Source organism: Rhamphochromis longiceps, linkage group LG15 (assembly GCF_057381845.1).
Source record: "Rhamphochromis longiceps isolate RC_006_pf linkage group LG15, R_longiceps_female_GT1.1, whole genome shotgun sequence".
In the NCBI taxonomy this organism is placed as follows: Eukaryota; Metazoa; Chordata; class Actinopteri; order Cichliformes; family Cichlidae; genus Rhamphochromis; species Rhamphochromis longiceps.
This window is the reverse complement of record NC_140571.1, coordinates 36,895,316-36,915,782: the sequence shown is the minus strand read 5'-3', so window position 1 is coordinate 36,915,782 and position 20,467 is coordinate 36,895,316. Positions and strand designations below refer to the sequence as shown.

Here is a 20,467-nt window from a genome sequence, read left to right as displayed (position 1 = left end):
CAGAATGAATCTTTGAAGGTGGTCATGCAACACCCTTAGTGTATATTTATTTGTTTTTATTTTTTGCATGATTCAACATACTGAAATATAAAAAGCACAAATGAGAAGGAAGTTCACTTCCTGTTAAACTTCTGTCATAAACTCATAACAGATGGCAGGGAGCAAGCTGAAGCTGAACTAAAAACAATACAAACACAAGCAAGACTAAGCTATTATTGTTTATTCCAAATGTTTATCACAGGAATTGCTACAGCATGTAGATGTGGGTGTAAAGACCTCTGTGCAGCACATTGTTAAACAAACAAATAGTGTAATCAAATGTGTAGACCACTTCACTACAGAGATTTTATTTATTGTGCTGGTTAACTTCATCATTTGAGTTCTCATATTGTATCTGTTCTGTGTGGTCATACTTATTTTGCAGTAATATCTATGTGTTTATATTGATTCACCACTTTTGAAATCCAAGCTCAAAACCATTCTGTTTAAAACTGCTTTTTTGTGATCCCTAAACCAAACCCCTTCACTAAACCCCCTGTTTTTCATTAAGGGAATTCCCACGTTGGTCAACACGCAAGAGAGAGACTATGAAACCATTTTCAAAACTGTTCATGGAAAAGTGCCACAGGTACAGTACTGCGTTAGCAAGTTATCACTACACTTTGATGTACTTTACAACCCTACATGATTATAGCTGTCTATGTGTAAAACCCAAAATACATATTTAAGGTACAAAATTTCCAGGTTAAACAACAAATTTATTTTCACTTGGTTTGTGCTGAGTCAATAACTAACAGTACCAGTTAACAGCAAAAGCACTGACACATGATATGTGGACTTTAGATAGTAATGGATTATTACAGTTATACCAGATTAAATTCTTGTTTTTTACCAAATCACAGATTTATTTCAGGCCTAATAGTTACAGCAAATAAAGCAATACTCCTGACATTCATCCAGCTGTATTTGACTTAAAAGTACTACTCAAGCTTTACATTTGATATTTATGTACATGTGCATGCACACAGCAATAAAGGGATTTACATAACTTGTGTCTTTGAGGTTCGCTAATATTTTTGTTTCTCTATCAGAGTGTTCTGACATCTATGGCACAGAATACTGTGTCCAGACAGCTGGACTCCTACAGCGAGGTGTGCGAGGCGCTCAAGATTGTGGAGCTGCTTCTGGGTTTCCTCTCAATGACGGGTGGTGATCCCACAATGAAACTGGTCACTTACCTTCAGGAAATACTAAAGATGGACCAAAGCATTGATCATCACATACTGAAGGTCATTACATGTACACTCTTTCACTCTGAGCCTCACATGTCAAACATCAATATTAATAATAAGACAAAAACCAGATAGAACAAACTGTTTATAAGTTGTTGAGGGGTTTTCACTTTTTTGCAGGCTTTTAGCAAATGTGAACTGCAGCAATGTGTTTGTCTGTGGCAAGTCCTGTCCTCTCTCAACTCTGAAAAAATGCTGCAACTCAAAAGAGTAAGTTTGATTTTTGCTGTATTTTTTTTTTCAGATTCAAAATTGCCAGATTAAACATCATATGCTTATTTTTCACTAAGCATAGATAAATTGTAAGTTTTGAAGCTTAGCTTCAGTGTTAGATTAAATGAATGTGGCTTGTACTAAAAAAATCACTAAATGGTCAGTATGACCATTAACCATATATGCCAATCCATCTACCATATACATACAAAATGCATGACTGCATGTCTTGTTAAAAAGGAGCCCTTTTCGGGGTATCCAGCCGAGTACCAGGTGCCACTGACTGAGAAAAACAAGACTGAGCTGAAAGGATTCATGTCCAGAGGAAATGTGGACCAGTGGCTGCTTGAGATGCATGAGTTCCTCTTGTTGCGCCTGGGCCGCCTACGGGCAACTGAGGACTACAATCCATCATGGAGGTAAACCTGTTGTATAGTACCAAATTTTTGTTTGGTAATGCCAGGGTTGTTTTTGGCCCTGATTTAGCAGGTGTGAAGAACGATTTGCATCCTAAGCCTCACAGTCACTGCAGATGATCCTGTGTAGCCAAAATATGGATATATAAGAGTGATCTCAGAGATGCAAAGATATGCATAAAGTTATAGATTAGTCAGAATGAAACAAAAGATTTTCATCTAAGTATTAAAAACTTAAAATTATTTATATTTAAAACTGTGTTAGTTTGTCTAATTAATTTTCAATTAAGTCTCTGAAAATGTGTGACTGTGTATAAAAATGACTGTAATTCCTAAACAGTTAAAAAAAAATCTGCACTTCCATCAAGTCTTAAATTTTCCATTTAAAATCAACTGCAATGGCGTACAGAGGCAAAGCTATCTTAAAAAGGTCTTTGTCCAATTACTTTTGAGTTTTTATGCATATTTTATTCCACATCACTATAGTGCCCCATCGTTTGGCCTTGTCTATACCAAAAGTGTGTCTTTATTATAATATGTTTTTAGTTTTCCTGCTAAGTAAAAAATTATTTGCTCCAATGTAAAGTTATCTATTAAATGAATATATTCTGTCTTTTGACAGTCTGAAGGAGGCGGTCAGTGCCTACATGGATCGTAAAGAAGTAGAAGTCCCTACTTACGTGGAGGAAAACCTCTCTGAAAAGGTGAAGCTGTCTCAGATAATTGAGACCTGGAAATACACCATCACAGCCAAACAGGAGTTGATGAATGAGTGATCAACTGAATGAGTGCATAGAGAGATATTAGTTATCTAAAGAAGTAAACAAAGGTATTTTTTCTGCATTTATTGATGTAATAATCATAGGACGTGTTGTGCTGTTAATTTGTTTTTGGAATTATTTTACAAATTCAATTCAACAACCAAAAACTATATTTACATTTTAATATTTTATTTTTCATTTTATTTTACTTCTCTTGCGAATGGTTTGAATTTTAAAAAGAAGAGTAATATTATCATGCTGCAAGGAGTGAATAATATTTCTCCATTTAATAAGAAATTAAAGCAATAGGTGATTGATACGCATAGAAAAAAGCAAAATCGTGTAATCCAATGTAAATGTGCGTGGTTCGTTCATAAATATGCAAGGGAATGGTATACTGAGCATTTTCTACTTTTTCATTCATATAAAATTTTTCTTATATTTTTTAATTCTCTAAGTTTTTATTTGCATTTGTGTAAAAGTTGAGATTTGCTAATTTTTTATGTTTTTTTTTTCATTTAATAGCTTGAGTTATCAGATTTCTATGACGTGTGTTGAACCGCCTCGAGGCGACTTTTGTTGTGATTTGGCGCTATATAAATAAAATTGAATTAAATCGAATTGAATTGAACCAGAGATCTTAGTTTATCATTTAACTTTAAGTCATACTACTTTTTTGAACTCTTTTATTTGTTTATGGTCTTGTTGATGTTTGTCTTGATTCGTTTATAATAAAGATTAGAAATTACCTTTAACCTCTGTGAATACAATGAAACAGCAAAGCAGAATAAACTCAAGCACATCCTCAGTGAGCTGCTCATGTATTCACTGTGAGAGTATATACAGTATGACTGCTTTCATATATTTTATATATCATTTTTACATGATTATGTTTTTGTTTTAAGGTGAAATCTTTTAGGGTGAAGTAACAACAGGATAGATTGATAAACTAGTACGAAAACTGCACATTTTCCATTTTTTCTTACATGTTAAAAAATTATAAATGTTCATTTGCATAAAAGTGACTTGAATACGTTCATTTAAACAAAACATTTGATTTGCAGTAATGAGATCATTTCTATTTATCTGTGGTGGAAAGTTTTTTTGTTTTGTTTTTTTTATTTTTGTGTGTTAAGCAACTTCATCAAACATGAAGTATGTAAGGAGATAAACTGGATGAGTTTATCATTTTTATTTTTTGTCTTTATAAACCAACAGGTTTTACTCTTCTATGTTTGTATTATTTTTTTTAATTTTTCATTCCTTTACTGAGAAAATTGATGATGATTCACTGTTTTTATGGTTTGTTTTAGCATTATTCTTGCATTTATTTTACAGCTAAAGAACAAATTATGATTTAAACATAAACTAGTAAAGAAATTAAAGATTGATAGTTTTCTTTTTACATTTTACTAACAGTGTCAAATACTTTTTGTTTGCATCAATATAAAAAGTCAATATTTTACATTTTATCTGTTTTCTCTAATACTTGGATTTGAAAATTTAAAAATAACACTGAGGCTCAACAAAAACAATGATACACAGCAAGGCAGATAAAACAAGTGCATTATTTCTTCGATATGAGCCACCTGCTCATGTGTTGCATTTTGTCAATCTAAAAAAGTTACTAAGAGTTATTTAGAAAATTCAGAAATGCATTGTTGAATTTGACAATCATATAGTGTGAAACTTTGTTGATTTACCCTTTATGTCGAAGGATTATGTACACATTTCTTCTTTTTTTTCTGCTTTCTTTTTTTTTATCAAGTATATTTTTACTATTGACCAGCACTCAGAGACAAAATTGTATTTTTTCTTACATATATCAAGTATCCTGTATTGATTATTTGTTGTGTATCTGCTAAAAGATTAAAGTACATTGGAAAATGTTTCCTCTGATATAGTCAATGAAGTAGTTGTAACACACATGTGACCTAAAATGTATTATTTCTGCCATAGTTACACATTTTCAGTCACTTATTGAAAATTAACCCCCTCTGAAAAAAAAAATCTGTTCAGCTTTAGGAGACTGTCTGACTTAGATTATCTGGTTATTTTATGATTCATTGTGAGTAAATCAATAGTGTTTTTAAAAATTTTAATACAATAACATATTTATGTTTTATGGTTGTTTACAGTGCATTGAAAAAAATTCATACCCCTTCAACTTTTAAACATTTTGTCACCTTACAGCCACAAACTTCAATGTTTTCGATTGAGATTGTCAGTGACTGACCAACACAAAGTAGCACATAATTGTTATGTGGTACAAAAAGGAGACATGGATGTAGATAAAAGTTGTAGGGTTAGGTTGAGCAAGGAAAGCACTGGTCAGAGGAGTTTCTAAGAGGCCCACGGTCACTCTGGAGGAGCTGGAAAAATCCACAACTCATGTGGGGAGAATCTGTAAGTCGTGTACTCCACAAATCTGGCCTATAAAGAAGAGCGACAAGAAAAAAGCCATTGTTGACAGAAATACATAAAAAGTGCCTTTTGCAGTTTGCCAGGAGACATGAAGGGGACACAGCAACTGTGTGGAAGAAGGTGCTCTGGTCAGATAAGACTAAAGTTGGGCCTAAATACAAAGCGCTACGTGAGGAGCAAAAGTAACACTGCCTGCTCATCACCCTGAACACACCATCCCCACTGTGAAACATGGTGGTTGCAGCATCATGCTGTGGGGATGCTTTTCTTCAGCAGGGACAGTGAAGCTGGTCAGAGTTGATGGGAAGATGGATGGAGCTGGAAGAACCTGGAAGAAAATCCTGGAAGGTCCTGGAAGAAAACCTGTTGGAGGCTGCAAAGGACTTGAGACTGGGAAGGAGACTCACCTTCCAGCAGACAGTGACCTTAAACACGAAGCAAGAGATACAATAGAATGGCTGGGATAGACCCCACCCCCCACCCCCGCAACCAGGCTATGAGGTCAGTTTCCTGATTGAAGGAAATTGCCATCCCGGGTTTCCTCCGTGGCGTGAGCGATAAGCAGAGTTTTGTCCTTTCCTTCTAAGATTCCTAATTATTTAAAGTAACACTCAGGTATGCCATTCAGCGTGTTAGTACGAGCTCGGGAGCAGCTTGGGAGAACAAGAAAACAGAGACTGCTTTAGGTTGCCTTCCCAATCGACTCAAAGGTTTATTTAGTACATAACAGCTTATATAGAGAAAAAAAAGGTTCGTGTGTCAGCAAGTTCTCAGTTCAAACCAGTACAGACCAAATAAGGAAACGTCTTCCTGCCTTGTGAGCAAAGAAGTATCCTGTGTGTAGTTTATCAGTTCAGCTACAATTTATGATCATCCCAGCAAAATACACTCCTAGACATAGAATACAGAGTTCTTTCATTAGTGAATTCTGAAACAAACCACCTGGCCTTTAACAAGCTCTTTTCTAAAAGATAAGGAAGGGAGGATGGGAGTAAGGAAGTGGTCTCGTCTCTGTGGTGTTTTCGACCTTGGGGTACCAGCCTGTGAGTCTTACACATTAATTCTTGGGTCACAGAGAAAGAGAAAAACAACTAGTAGATGGACCTTATTGAGTAACTCTTTTCCTGTATAAAACAATCTTCTGTAAATGCTAACCGTGGTATCAAAATATCATAACAGTTCTCCCCTTTTATCATGAAATGATAACATAGTATAAAGACAGAATGTAATAACATAATATAAAGACAAATCATAACTGTAACTGGTCCTTCGAGCAAGCTTAATATCAAAATTTTTAAAAAGAAGAAAAGAAAGAGAAGAAAACGTCATACTCTTCTTGAACAATCGAGCAATTTACAATCTAATGCTCAATACATACATCAGGATCATCATTGATGACATCTGACACATAATCTGGGTCAATTTGTGCCAATTGCAAATACATTGAAGTAGCTGTACTAGTAGGTATACGGGTTATCATTGAACGTACACAGGGTACCACACAACAGACAATAATCATCGAAAACATGCTGCAACGGTTACAAAGGCTACAATTAGTTCCTTCCATTATCCAAACGTGTCCTGTAGCCACTTATGTAGCCACTGACCGTGACCTGTATTGGCAATTAGTTCTATCTTCAATGCATCAAGTCTATTCATAGCTTGTGTGAATGAACCGTTAGGGGCGGTATTATTGGGAATGAAAGTACAGCATACATCAACGGTTACTAGACCACAGGTACCGGTCCAATTAACAGGTAAAGCTAATCTAAGGGTATTATTGCACAACCAATAAGCATGTGGGATTGGTCTGGTCAGGCGCGTGACCATGTGTGATTTAACTAACTCCCCCCAGTCAGTATCATTTAAGACACCCTCTGGGGGAACAATGATCGATTCTGCGCTCGAACTTGAACTGTGTGTGTGTTCCTCCAGATATGATACAACTTCAGCCACAGAGACAGCTAGCCATGTCTCATTACAGCGTGCACCTGGGGAGTCAGAGAAGAATGTATAGTTATCCTTTGTATAATCTATGTGTGTGTCTGGGCCAGTTAACTTTAGTCTGCGCAGACATATCATACTAGTATTAAAATGGAGAGGGCTCTGTCCTAAGGGCAGTGAGGGTTTTAACCTAGTCTTAGGGCGTTTCATTGGGGCGCAGGTCCCTGCGGTGTCATTAGATAACTTCAATAATTCGCCTAATGGAGTCTCAGGGTTAGTTGGTGTGTGTGTGTGTCTAAGTAGGCAGTCGAGAGGGCTCAGAGTCAACTGTAAAGCGTCTTTAAAGAGAGCATTATCTCCGCCGATTTTCTCTAGTCCCTCAGCGAGGGGGAAACCGGATATGGGGTATCCTACTATTACCTGTTCTGGATTAGCCTTTGAACAGACATAACAGTTACTGTTTCCTAAATCACGAGCGGCTGTTCTGGCATTTTCATACCAGGCGTTAGCTCCTGTTCTAGAGGGCGCATAAGATGGTTTATTAGTGGCGTCTATGTTGCTATTTACTGATTTTAGGGAGCGTGAGGAGTGCATTAAGTAGGTGTCTTGCAAAATGGAGCATGAGGTATAGTCAGCAAAATATGACCTGCAGAAATGTGAACATGGTTGCAGTCTACAATACAACATAGCAAAGAAAAATCCTAAGGTTAATGCGATAAGTATGATAAATAACCTAAATATATAAGAAAAACAGTTCTTCAGTCGTCTTCTGGCCTGGTCCCAGGTTCGAGAGACATTGAATAAGCGTCGTATGATGACAATGGGCATTTCATTTTCTCCATTATCAGGATGGAATGAGTCTGGCTTTATCAGGTTAGACATCATGTGGTACTTTTGGCTTTCTGTTCCTGCTGGATGTTTGAGTACCTTGTTGTTGTTCTTTCAGACGTTGTGTGTTAATCAGTGATTGCGTGTGTGTATGTAACTTTTGGATCCGGGCGCTGGCTCGCCTGAGATGTCATCTACCCGTGTGTGTTTATTTGCTCTAGTTCCGGGCGCTGGCTCGCCGGAGATGTCGTCTGCTTGATCCGACGCCTGAGATGGTCCGATTGGGCTGGTCTTAACCCTGCTGGCATGAATCCACTGAGGTTGTCCGTCCGTAAGGATGCTGGTTCTTCGTCACTGCCAGTACAGTCTGGGGCTGGAACACGCGCGGCCTCCCAGAGTGTCCTTGGTTTTAGTGGCTTCTCCAACATGCGTCTCCTTGTCTCCACTGGTGGAACTGTGGAGGGGAAAGGCTGAGAGAGACAAACTTTCTGATAGTTATTATTCAGTTTTTCTACCAGGTTGTGAACATCAGTGGACAATGCAATATACATCACCTTCTACTAGCGGTGCCCCTCTGGAAGCTGACCATGGTGTTGGAAATAGTCTTATTTCAAATGGAAATAATTTGGTTACTGTAGATGGAGTCATTCTAATCTCACACAGGACTTGAGTAAGTAATTTGACCCAGGTCATTAAAGTTTTATCACACTTTTGAATTACTTCTAATGTGAATGAAGATCCTCTATCACTGTTAATCTGGTGAGGTATTCCGAATCTGGGTATTATTTCATTGCTCAACTTTTGACAGACTACTTCTGCAGTTTCTTTTGAGGTTGGATAAGCTTCTACTCATTTACTAAATTGATCCACTATTACCAGTAAGTACTTGATGCTTCCTTGCGCTGGCATATGTGTAAAATCAATTTGTAATGTATGAAATGGAAAATCTGGTTGTGGTAAATGCTGATGTTTCGCTTTTGAGCTACCTACATTAGTTCGTGCACATGTTAAACAGGTTGCTAATATGCTTTTTACTGCATGTGATGTTTTCTCAATTACAAATCTTGATTTTATTGCCCCTATTACCCCTCTTTGTCCGACATAACTCACACAGTGAAAATGTCGGGCAAGGACTGGCACCAGGGAATATGGGAGGGCAATCAAACCCTTAAGATTTTGTATAAGCCATCTCTGTCATCTAAGGTACAGTCATTATTCTCACAATAGGTGTAATCACATGCAGAGGCTTGCTCTTGTATGAATTTTAAATCAACATTTGTGTCTAAATAGTCTGGGAGTGTAACAAGTGGCAGCTGTAGGGGCACAGATAATACTTCCTGCGGAGGTGGGAGCTGTGATGCAGCTGCAGCCTTGGCTGTCACGTCTGCTAAGGCATTACCTGTTGCTTCGTCTGTGTCAGCTGTACTGTGTCCTTTCGTTTTTACAACTGCAACGGCCGATGGCAGCTGTATAGCCTGAAAAAGTCTTTGAACAAAATCAGAATTTAGCAATTTATTTTCCATCAGCAGATCTAAATCCTCTTTGTCTCCACAATGTGCCAAAGTCATGCACAACGCCAAATGTATAGCGGCTGTCTGCGCAAATTGTCACATGCTTATCCAAATGTAGCTCACAGGCGCGTATTAAAGCCATGAGCTCTGCTTTTTGTGCTGAGTGAAATGGTAATGAGTGAGCCTCTAGTATGATGTCAGGCACTGTTACCACTGAATAGCCACAAAGAAATGAGTTGTCACTCGGCCTTGAACAGGACCCGTCCACATAAACCGTGGCTGAGTCTGGGATAGGTGTTTGCTCTAAATCTGGACGTGGTACTGTGGATTCCTGTATACGTGTCATGCAGTCATGAACGTCAAGCCTGTCTGAGCCATCCTGTCGGTCAGAAGAACACAGCATAGGATCAATAAATGTGCTGGCGAATTGGGTGTGCTGCTCGCTTTTATAGTGAGATTTGCATATGTTGTGTAGTTATGTTTGCTAGAATGGTCGTGACCTGGTGATTGGTGTGTAGAATAGTGTCATGTGAGAGTGTGAGCTTCTCGCAGTCCCTTATCATGATAGAGCAAGCTGCTACTGCTCTCAGGCAGGCCGGCATTCCTGAACAATTCAGGCAGCACCTTTGAGTGGCGGAGGTCAGCACTCCCTGTAATGCATTGAAAGAGGCAGTCATTTCTGTGGACCACAGTATTCGAGGAGGCTTGTCTTTTTTTTACAACAGTCACGCAGAATGTGGTCATGAAAAGAACAGTCTGGTATCCACTGTCTGCAATAGTTCACCATGCCCAGGAAGGACAACATGTCCTTCTGTGTAGTGGGACGAGGGACAGAGGTCACAGCTTTGACCCTGTCTGCAGTCATGGAACGTTTTCCGTGAGACAGTGTGAATCCCAAATATTGAACAGAAGTCTGACAGTACTGCATTTTCTTTGCAGATGCTTTGTGGCCAGTCTTTTGGAGGTGCTGGAGAAGCATGTGTGTAGCAGTTTGACATAGTTTTTCACTCGGAGCACAGAGGAGGAGGTCATCCACATGTGGATCAGGGTGCAGCCCTGGAGGAGTGAAGCACCATTGAGAAAGCAGCAGAGCCGTCTATCATGCCTTGGGGCAAACGAGTCCAAGTGTACTGCTTATTTCTATGTGTGAATGCAAATAACGGCTGTGTGTCTTACTGAGAAAAAGGAGCGGAGCATAAATCCACCACGGTAAAGTGTGTATGCAAAGCATGTCAATATGCTGTGAACATCTGAAACGAGAGGTGGCAGAGGAATGTTGACTGCATTAATTTGCCTTAAGTCTTGTATGAAACGCCATACGCCAGGTTTGTTAGGCTTTGGCACAGGATTGACAGGAGTATTATATGGAGATACTGTAGGCTTTATTACTCCTGTAGTCTCTAAATCTCCTATCATGACATCTAGAGCTGCGGCTTTTTCGGCAGAAATGGGATGTTGCTTGACATATACTGGCTTGTTGTGTTTTAATAGGTGTACGTGATAAAGTGTACAGTCAATAAATCCTATATCATTCTCACTTTTAGACCACAATGTCATATTCTGGTATTCAGCTGGCAATGTAACTGCAGAAATAGTACAGTGGATAGGTTAGGTTAGATCTATGTGACGACATGGTGTAGTTATATCATAACCTATGTCTGAGTTATGTGACAAAATCACTGTTTGACCTTCACTTGTGTGAGCAGTTATCATGTTGTTGAACAGTGTGAGAGAAACAAAAGTGTGGCTCCCAGTCATGGGATTACCTGTTAGTGGCGTCTGTACACGTTTTTTTTGGCACAGTGTGTGACATAGAGTACCGGACAAAAAGGATGTTGAGTTCATTCTCTGCTGAGGGTCCAGCTGACACAGAGGATGTTCCTTCTCCATCATGTCGGTACATAGGGCAGAGAAAACATAACTGTTATCAGTGTCAGCAAACATTTCACCCTTTATGTTAAATGAAATACACAAATTCATTTTTGCTTTGGGTGTCTGCGGCTGCTGGAAAACTGAGCCAAATTTGCACCTCTAGCTTGTCCAACAGTGCATAAAGCGTTTTATGAATACTAGGATAGATTCATCAGGCTTCTGTTTACACATAGTTACTGCATTTAAGTCAATTTTGTCTCTGGACATTGTTAGCAGGAATTTCTTTAGATTCTTAAAGAAATCGGCGACTTTGTCATTATTTACCCTCCTTTTGTCCATAGCGGTAACATTTGATGCATCACGTCGCGGCATTCTATCATATATTTTCTACAGGACTTTTTAAGCAGACTACTTTTCTTATCACAAATGATATTCAACATTTCTACTGACCTGTTTTCTGGCGATAATCGTTCGGGATAAGGCTCCGGAAATAAATTAGAATGCATTGAACTTCTTAAGTTGTAAACAAAGTCAGTCACATAAGCACTCCCGCATGTTCTGGATACGTGATCATGGACGTCTTCACCGATTCGCGGACGTAGGTTACACGTAACCGGAAATGGGAGTTATACTGAGCCGTTATTTGAGACTTTATTTTGTATTTTATTAATTTTTTGGTTTTACAGGTACTTTAGATTTTTTATCGGACCTGTCTGTGGTCTTTGAATAATTCTGACCCATGTTCAGTGATTTCCAGAGGGGTTTACACGCTTGAAGGATTTATGTTAGTATTTTCGCTGCGGCACAGCTGAGGTTACTTTAAATTTATTGCTAGCAATTTTTTGTTTGTGTGAGCAACTCTCACATAGCGAGCAACTTCTCGCTTAACGAGCAACTTCTCGTAAAACAACAGGCAACTTCCTGTGTCTTTCTGCTTTTAATTTACTGCTTTTAACCCTTGTATGGTAATCGGGTCTGTGAGACCCGTTTTCAGTTTTCTTTCGTTTTTTTTTTTTTTTTTTTTTAACAAAATTAAATTTAATTATTTACTAGCTTTCTGTGAGTGAGCAACTTCTCACTTTTTAACGTACGTTTAATTAAACAATTAATTATTATTATTTTTTTTTTTTTTTTAAACAAAATTAAAATATTCAAGACAACAGGCAACTTCCTGTGTCCACCAACACCACACAAGGGTTAATTTACTTTATTCGGGGACTGAGGAAGTCGTCAGTGTATCTCTCTGGATCACTAAGTGAAACTTCGTCAGCATATCCCGTTTCTTTATGGATCGATCACTGAGAGAGGTATAATAGGTCTTTATATAAATATGAAAGACGCATATTTACCTTCTGTCAGTCATCCCACTTCTGACACCAAAATTGAAGGAAATTGCCATCCCGGGTTTCCTCCGTGGCGTGAGCGATAAGCAGAGTTTTGTCCTTTCCTTCTAAGATTCCTAATTATTTAAAGTAACACTCAGGTATGCCATTCAGCGTGTTAGTACGAGCTCGGGAGCAGCTTGGGAGAACAAGAAAACAGAGACTGCTTTAGGTTGCCTTCCCAATCGACTCAAAGGTTTATTTAGTACATAACAGCTTATATAGAGAAAAAAAAGGTTCGTGTGTCAGCAAGTTCTCAGTTCAAACCAGTACAGACCAAATAAGGAAACGTCTTCCTGCCTTGTGAGCAAAGAAGTATCCTGTGTGTAGTTTATCAGTTCAGCTACAATTTATGATCATCCCAGCAAAATACACTCCTAGACATAGAATACAGAGTTCTTTCATTAGTGAATTCTGAAACAAACCACCTGGCCTTTAACAAGCTCTTTTCTAAAAGATAAGGAAGGGAGGATGGGAGTAAGGAAGTGGTCTCGTCTCTGTGGTGTTTTCGACCTTGGGGTACCAGCCTGTGAGTCTTACACATTAATTCTTGGGTCACAGAGAAAGAGAAAAACAACTAGTAGATGGACCTTATTGAGTAACTCTTTTCCTGTATAAAACAATCTTCTGTAAATGCTAACCGTGGTATCAAAATATCATAACACTGATCATTAACATGCAAATTGTAATGACCACTGATCAATGGCCATGAATACGAGTCACATAGATTTGGAGAATGTCTCCAATCACAGCATTGCAAGATGGTGAAAGATGTATCCCTACGGCTCCTCCTCTTTCCCTTTTCATGTAAATAGCCTCCTTGACTCCAAACGCTCAAACCAGCATTCCTCCCTGTCCAGGATGTGTACATCTTCATCATTGAAAGAGTGTCCACCGGCCTGTAGGTGTAAATAGACTGCAGAGTCCTGGCCTGACGAGTTAGCTCTTCTGTGTTGTGGCATCTACTTAGCCAGAGGTTGTTTGGTCTCTACAATGTATAAATCATGGCAATCCTCCTGGCACTTAACAGCGTACACTATATTACTCTGTTTGTGTCAGTGGACCAGATCTTTGGGTGAACTAATTTTTGGTGCAGCGTGTTTTTGGGTTTTAAAGTCACGCAGACGTGGTGTTTAGAGTAAATGTATCTCAGCTGTTCCGATACTGCTGACACATAAGGGACCAGTAGAGGTTTCTGCTTAGGCAACAGTTGTCCTGCTCTCCTTGAGCCTTTTTTAGGTGTCTTCCCAGCTTTGACAAAATTCCAGCTAGGATAACCACATTTACTCCGGGCCTTTTTCATATGATATTCTTCTTCTTCCCTGGCTGCTGTATCTGTGTGGATGGTGTTCATTTCAGGCTGTGTTGAAGGATAAAGGTGATCATACCAAATACTGACTTCCAAGCTTATTAGAATTGTACAGACTCAGTATTTACTTTATACAAGTGAAACTCAAAAAAATTAGAATATCATGCAAAAGTTCATTTATTTCACTAATTCAACTTAAAAGGTCAAACTAATATATGCCAGAGACTAATTACATGTAAAGCAAGATATTAAAAGCCTTTACTTTTTATGATTTTGTTGATCATTACAGCTTATGAAAACCCCAATTTCAAAATCTCGGAAAATTTGAATATTACATGAAATCAATAAAACAAGGATTTTAAAGAGAGAAATTTTGGACCTCTAAAAAGTATAATCATACATATGTACTCAGTACTTGGTTTGGGCCCCTTTTGCATGAATTACTGCCTCGATGCAGCATGGCATGCATGCTATCAGCCTGTGGCACTGCTGAGGTGTTATGGGAGACCAGGATGCTTCAATAGCAGCCTTCAGCTCTTATGTATTGTTCAGTCTCATGTCTCTCATCTTTCTCTTGGCAATGCCCCATAAATTGTCTATGGGGTCCAGGTCAGGCGAGTTTGCTGGCCAATCAAGCACAGTTGCCCCATGGTCATTGAACTAGGTTTTGGTATCTTTTGCAGTGTGGGCAGGTGCCAAGTCCTGCTGGAAAATGAAGTCAGCATCTCCATAAAGCTGGTCTGTGGAAGGAAGCATGAAGAAATGTCCTGTTAGACGGCTGCGTTGGCTCTGGACTTAACAAAGCACAGTAGATCAACACCGGTAGACGACACAGCTCCCCAAATCAACACAGACTGTGGAAACTTCACACTGGACTTCAAGCATCTTGAATTGTGTGCCTCCCCATTCTTCCTCCAGACTCTGGGACCTTGGTTTCCAAATGAGATGCAAAATTTGCTCTCATCAGAAGAGGACTTTGGACCACTGAGCAACAAACTAGTTCTTTTTTTTCTTTTAGCCCAGGTGAGGCGATTCTGTTGTTTGTTCTTTAGGAGCAGCTTGACAAGAGGAATACAAAGCCCATGTCCAGGATCTGTGTCTGTGTGGCAGGTCTTGATGCACTAACTCCAGCCTCAGTCCACTCCTTCTGAAGGTCCTTCACACTTTTGAATGGCCTTTCCCTGACAATCTTCTTCAGGCTGCGGTCATCCCTGATGCTTGTGCACCTTTTTCTTTTGCACCTTTCTCTTCCACATAACTTTCTATTAATGGGCTTTGATACAGCACTTTGGGAACATCCACCTTCTTCTGAAATGACCTTTTGTTACCTTCCCTCCTTATGGAGGCTGCCAATGATGGTTTTCTGCACAACTGTCAGGTCAGCAGTTTTCCCCACGATTGAGATTCCTACTGAACTGAACCAGCCTAATGGACAATTAAAGGCTCGGGAAGCCTTTGCAGGCGTTTTGGATTCATTAACTGATTAGTGTGACACTTTGAGCCTACAACATTAAACCTTCTTACAATATTATAATTTTCTGAGCTTCTGAATTTGGGGTTTTCATAAACTATAAGCCACAATCATCAAAATTATAACAAATTAAGGCTTGAAATATATTGCTTTGCATGTACTGAGTCTATATCATATATTAGTTTCACCTTTTGAGTTGAATTACTTAAATGAACTTTTGCATGATATTCTAATTTTTAGAGTTTCACCTGTATATATCTAGGTGGTGGTACCTATGGCTCAGAATGTGTGTGTGTGTCCATTACTTTAAAAGCCCCAAAAGGCACAGAATAAATCAGTGTATGAATTAATGCACTTTGACTGTTCAGACTAGAAAAGCTTGATATCAGCACCACTTAATTCACCACAATATTGAACAAGACCCTGAACAGCAAACTGAGACTCAGACATGAGTACTTAATAATTACAACTCCTTTAACAAAAGCTGTTTTATTCTCATGTTCTCCTGTAAATAAATTACAATATCGTCTTTTGTTACAAAAATAAAATGAAACCCAACCAACACGTCACATGTTGGACTCTATCCATTTCAGACTTAAGAATATGAGAATCTTTTTGTCTGTATATCCTAACTGGTTGTCTTACAAACGTTTTAACAGAAGTGTTAATTTACAGGGACTGAATTTGTGTCTCCTGGTTATCAGTCTGCTGTTCACCTGCTGTGACTGACCCCACAGCGGAGCAAGCAGACAAAAAAAGAAGAAAGGTCTCAAACCACAAAACTTCACAAACAACGAGGAAAACAAAGTATTCTTGCAACAGAAGATGGGCCACTACACCATGAAAACCACACCTGAGGAGACAACCGTCAAAAACTAAAAGTAAAAACATTTTCCCAGTGTACCAACAGATGCAAAGTGGAATTTAGATAATGTGGTTTATGATACAAAATGTTCTTGTTATAACGATATACAAACTGATGCTAAAGGAGGAGTCTGCCAGCTCTGGCCGATACACTGGCATTTTCATAAAAAAATGTTAATATCAACTTCCAGATGTTAAAAAACAAAATTCAGTGCAAAAGCACGGCTTCTCTTAACGTCTCACAGTGAGATTTCTGTGACAATCAGTCCTAACAAAGATCACAGCAGAAAAAACACACCACAGAGACTTTTTTTCTTCACGTGCCGAAGGAAGAATCACTGATTAACAGGATGTTGTCAGAGGTGCAGCGTCGTCCTTCAGTGCTGGTTCTTCATTCCCTGTGGTTTTCCTGGTTTCTTATCCGACTGCTGCTGCTGCTGCTGCTGCTGACCCCGACCGGGGCCAGTCATCCCTCGGCCACGGCTGCCAAACAGACCTACAGAGAAGATACAAGAGAAAGTCTGTGTTAGAGCAGGTAACAGAAAGTATCCCCATTCCCCTGTAAACATGACCAAATCTTAATATTTAAAATTGATAGAAAAAAAATAAATAGAATTAATAATGCAGTTAAGGAGAATTGGTATGTGACATTGAAAACAGAAAAAATTTAAAGTTATAAAGAACCTGCCACCAACACCAAGTAAAGACCAATATATGTTTAATAACTGGAAATGCCTCACACCTGACTATCACAGGTTTGTCAGAGGAAAAAGAAAATCGGGGGTGAAAGATGCACTTGGGAATCAAAACTTCATTTTCTAAGAAAAGTACCTTAGCTAGGTCTAGGGAAATAGGGAAATATCTGGTACTACTGCTCTAGCAGTACGGACTTTCAAGAGTGTATCTTAAGTTAACATAGATCCTTCAAATCCCCAAAATATTTGTGGATGTCCAACTTTGCGAGCAGATTTGGGGGCCTACAGAAACCACAATGCAATCAAACCCAGGACCTTTATTCTGAGAGGCCACATTTTTAACTACCACACCACCGTGCTGCCCAACTGGAAAGATCTGTTTGATATCTTTTACAAATCATCAGGTTTTGATGTGAAGCAGCCAAAATCCTCTCATGTGAACAAAAAAAAGAAGGTAGTAGATATGAAAAGACTTTAAATGAAACACTTATAAGAAAAAGTTATGAGGCTCCTGTTGGTCAAATCCTGCATAATTGTATGTGGTAGAAGCTGTCAGAAATTTCAGCTATGATTACGATAATAGTCATGGGTTCCTAGATTGGTTAGGGATTCGATAATTTTTTAACCTCAGTGAAATTAAAGTTGAACTTAGATAATTTATTTTTACACTTATCAGGTGTAAATTTGTTAACTTATGAACACTCTGGAAAGAACTGACAGAAATGTGGAAACGATACTCAGTACTCTCCCATGTTTATTAAGACATCCAGCACGAACAACAAAAGCTGCTTCCTCTCACCTCGGCCACCTGCTCCTCTTCCTTTGCCCTGCTGTTTGTTCTGCTGGGCGCCTCCACGTCCACGCCCCTTCGACACCACCTCCTCCTTCACCATATCGATGATTTCATCTGGGATTCGTAGATATTTGATGGTGCTTCCTCGGATGTAGCACTCAGGCATTCTCCAGAACTTATCTCCATCCTGTGAGAGGTGGAGTGGGGCTTTCGGTTCATCAAATTGGCTTAACAATTAACTCAAGATTTAAAAAAAAAAAAAAAAAAAGCACTCTCTCATAAGACCGAACAGCTACATATATAGAAATATCTGTACTGAAACAATACTTTAGTAGTGTATTTACAGCAAAAGGGGGGGAAAAAAATCCAAAAGTTCACTCTCATTCCATTCAAAATTCCCTGTACCCATTTATCTAGACTAATGTGTGGCTCAGTCCAAATCAGTGTTTTTGGAACAGTTAGAGAAAAGCAGGGCTGTGCACAAACACCAGAGCGCAGACAGCCAGCAGGTGTATCCACCAAAAAGTGTAAATAACTTACTCAGCCTTAATATAAAATGATAACTCTGCACACAACAATGAAAGCTTCAAGTAATCACTGAAAACTGTCTTTTTTAACCATCAGTCATTAATCTAGAGTTTAATGTAAGAGCAAGGTCAGTGTTACCCTGGATGTGCAGATGACTTCTCTCAGGTTGATGTTCATCCAGTTATCACAACTGACCAGGTGACCGTTGTACGTCTCTCCATTCTTCAGCTCCACCAACTACAGAGAGAAAAGACGAGGGGGGAAAGCTTGTCTTACAATGTTTTCAGAATTCACAGCTGTATTAAAAGTTTCAATACTCACTACAAAAACTAAACTGAACTTGTGCCAATTAAAGTTCTAAAAAGAAATTAGGACGGGCGATAGTTTAGCAAAATAAAATGAGACAGTCAGAGCTGAATCCACAATTATATACAGTATAAATTTCAAAAGAAACCTGAATCATTTTCTGCTCACACATTTACAATTCACTGCTTTCTACATGTAAGAAATCTTGAGATGTCACTTTCTCTCCTCATGACTATTATTATTTTACAGCCTGTTATATAAAATTGTATACACGGTCCAGGTTAGTCTCACCATAGGGTGGTTCTGGGCAGTCTTCAGCAGAGACAGGGGAAGCTGCAAAACAACAGAGAAGCAGGTCAAACATGGCAAAAGATGTGTAATCAACAGCATTTACCGAAGTGAGCACTGAAGCGAGAGTGCATAAAACAGCCAGGAGTGTTTTATTCCAGAGAAAACGTCTCCATAGCCGCGGTGTTTGGCGTAAAGACATGAAGGTGATTTTATGTTCAGGTTTTTTAAGAGTGCCTTTATGTCTACGTCGTTTACTCACCGACTCCACTGAACTGTCAGTAACCTTACAGCTGCAAGAGTATGGAGCTAAACGAGATAATAAATCCCCGCCTCAGCAAGTGGAGCACGACCTAAAAGCTTTCCAAAGCTGTGTGTTAAGTCTGGATATATATGCTTATTAAAAACGACTAGTTTACGTAAACGATGCTTAATTTAGCTGCTAAGCTAACTTCCCATAGCTAACGGACCGAGTATAGAGAGGCAAGGCGATGCTGCTAGCACTGAAAATGCTAGCTGAAAATCTAGCACTCAGCGCCACTGAAGAGAATAAAAGTTTTAACAACTCACCATTTTGATGGTTTCTTGATTGTTTCTTTTTTTCTTTTAGTGTCTTACTTGCTAACACGATTTTCCCACCTACTTTTACTCTTTGTCTTCCGGTGTGGCGAGGCGCATTCATGGCTGTATTATATGATGCTGCCCCCTACTGTCAGAAACACGCATTTCCAATATCAAATGAGCACAAATGAAAGGTGCGAAGATTAAAATGTGCATCTCTTTTCGTGTTTGCCACTTTAAAGGGATAGGAATAAGAATAAGTAAAGTAAAAAATATCATCAAAATAATCAGATCAAATATTAAAATTGCATTTTTTATTTTATTTTAGCTGCATCTCTCCTATTCCCAAGATATACTTAAGGTATACTTATTTTGTTTTATTTATAAAGATAGTTTACTAGTGGGTGTTTAATTTAGCAGAGAATCCCCTTTATCTGAACCATGTTTTCTCCCAGATTTTAAAACTGATAACCGGAGACTGTATGGCGTTCTGGTGGTGAGCAAACAGTTAGATTAGTTATTTAAAGAATTTTATTCTTCTTTCTTCTTACATTTTTAGTCCCTTACCAATTGTTTGAAACTACTGATCGTTAAAGTCAACAAATACACTGGGAAATGGAGGCGAATGATCCAAATAACTGAAAAGTTTTCAGATATGAGACACAGGATTTACATGAAATCCAAAAGCAGGTCAACAGCCAAAAACACACTGAGTTCAACACATTGTTCATCATTATAATGTAGAATACAACCATAACCACTTTCTTCTTATTTTAAAGCAGTTATTAGCAACAGCTCTCCAGGCTTTCTGAAGGTCTTTCAAAGTTTTTCCTTAGAAATTCATTGCTTTTTAACTCATTTACAGTCCATCCTAATAGTTGACCATTTTCAGAGAAATGCTTTTTGTTTTTTTCTTTCTTTCTTATACCACTTACACTGACCTATATCATTTAAGTATAAAACAGCCATATTAAAAAAGGTCACGAGAAAGCTTAATAGAGTTCAAGTT

General features: G+C 38.6%; 2 protein-coding genes and 1 long non-coding RNA gene across 5 annotated transcripts in view; 1 reads left to right on the top strand and 2 right to left on the bottom strand.

Annotated features, from left to right (window-relative positions):
* The window catches only part of LOC146653089 (E3 ubiquitin-protein ligase rnf213-alpha-like), a 72,940-nt gene extending 68,420 nt beyond the window's left edge, over positions 1 to 4,520 (top strand). For all 3 annotated transcript variants that reach the window (XM_085383297.1, XM_085383296.1, XM_085383295.1), the window contains 5 exons: positions 551 to 628; positions 1,092 to 1,289; positions 1,413 to 1,502; positions 1,746 to 1,924; positions 2,544 to 4,520. In XM_085383297.1, coding sequence (XP_085239423.1) covers positions 551 to 628; positions 1,092 to 1,289; positions 1,413 to 1,502; positions 1,746 to 1,924; positions 2,544 to 2,697 — 699 coding nt within the window. In that variant the 3' untranslated portion in view covers positions 2,698 to 4,520. The remainder of the gene's footprint in view (positions 1 to 550; positions 629 to 1,091; positions 1,290 to 1,412; positions 1,503 to 1,745; positions 1,925 to 2,543) is intronic.
* Positions 4,521 to 9,303: 4,783 nt separating this feature from the next.
* LOC146653088 (uncharacterized) lies at positions 9,304 to 12,346 on the bottom strand. The gene is made up of 2 exons (XR_014907584.1): positions 11,712 to 12,346; positions 9,304 to 11,270 (listed from the first exon to the last, which is right to left on the bottom strand). It is a non-coding gene; the product is annotated as an uncharacterized LOC146653088 (long non-coding RNA).
* Positions 12,347 to 15,893: 3,547 nt separating this feature from the next.
* On the bottom strand, positions 15,894 to 19,584 carry lsm4 (LSM4 homolog, U6 small nuclear RNA and mRNA degradation associated). Its single transcript, XM_085382985.1, has 5 exons — positions 19,468 to 19,584; positions 18,901 to 18,942; positions 18,442 to 18,540; positions 17,782 to 17,962; positions 15,894 to 16,783 (listed from the first exon to the last, which is right to left on the bottom strand). Exons 1-5 carry the CDS (start codon positions 19,468 to 19,470, stop codon positions 16,665 to 16,667), a joined length of 444 nt encoding a protein of 147 aa, XP_085239111.1. The 5' UTR covers positions 19,471 to 19,584; the 3' UTR covers positions 15,894 to 16,664.
* Positions 19,585 to 20,467: the final 883 nt, after the last annotated feature.

Bases quoted from the DNA above. Each gene is read 5' to 3' on its own strand.
- lsm4 (XM_085382985.1), bottom strand. The intron at 17,963-18,441 runs GTAACACTGACC...CACCTCTCACAG, and splicing joins AAGTCATCTGCACATCCAGG to GATGGAGATAAGTTCTGGAG. The intron at 16,784-17,781 runs GTGAGAGGAAGC...TCTTCTCTGTAG, and splicing joins AAGAGGAGCAGGTGGCCGAG to GTCTGTTTGGCAGCCGTGGC.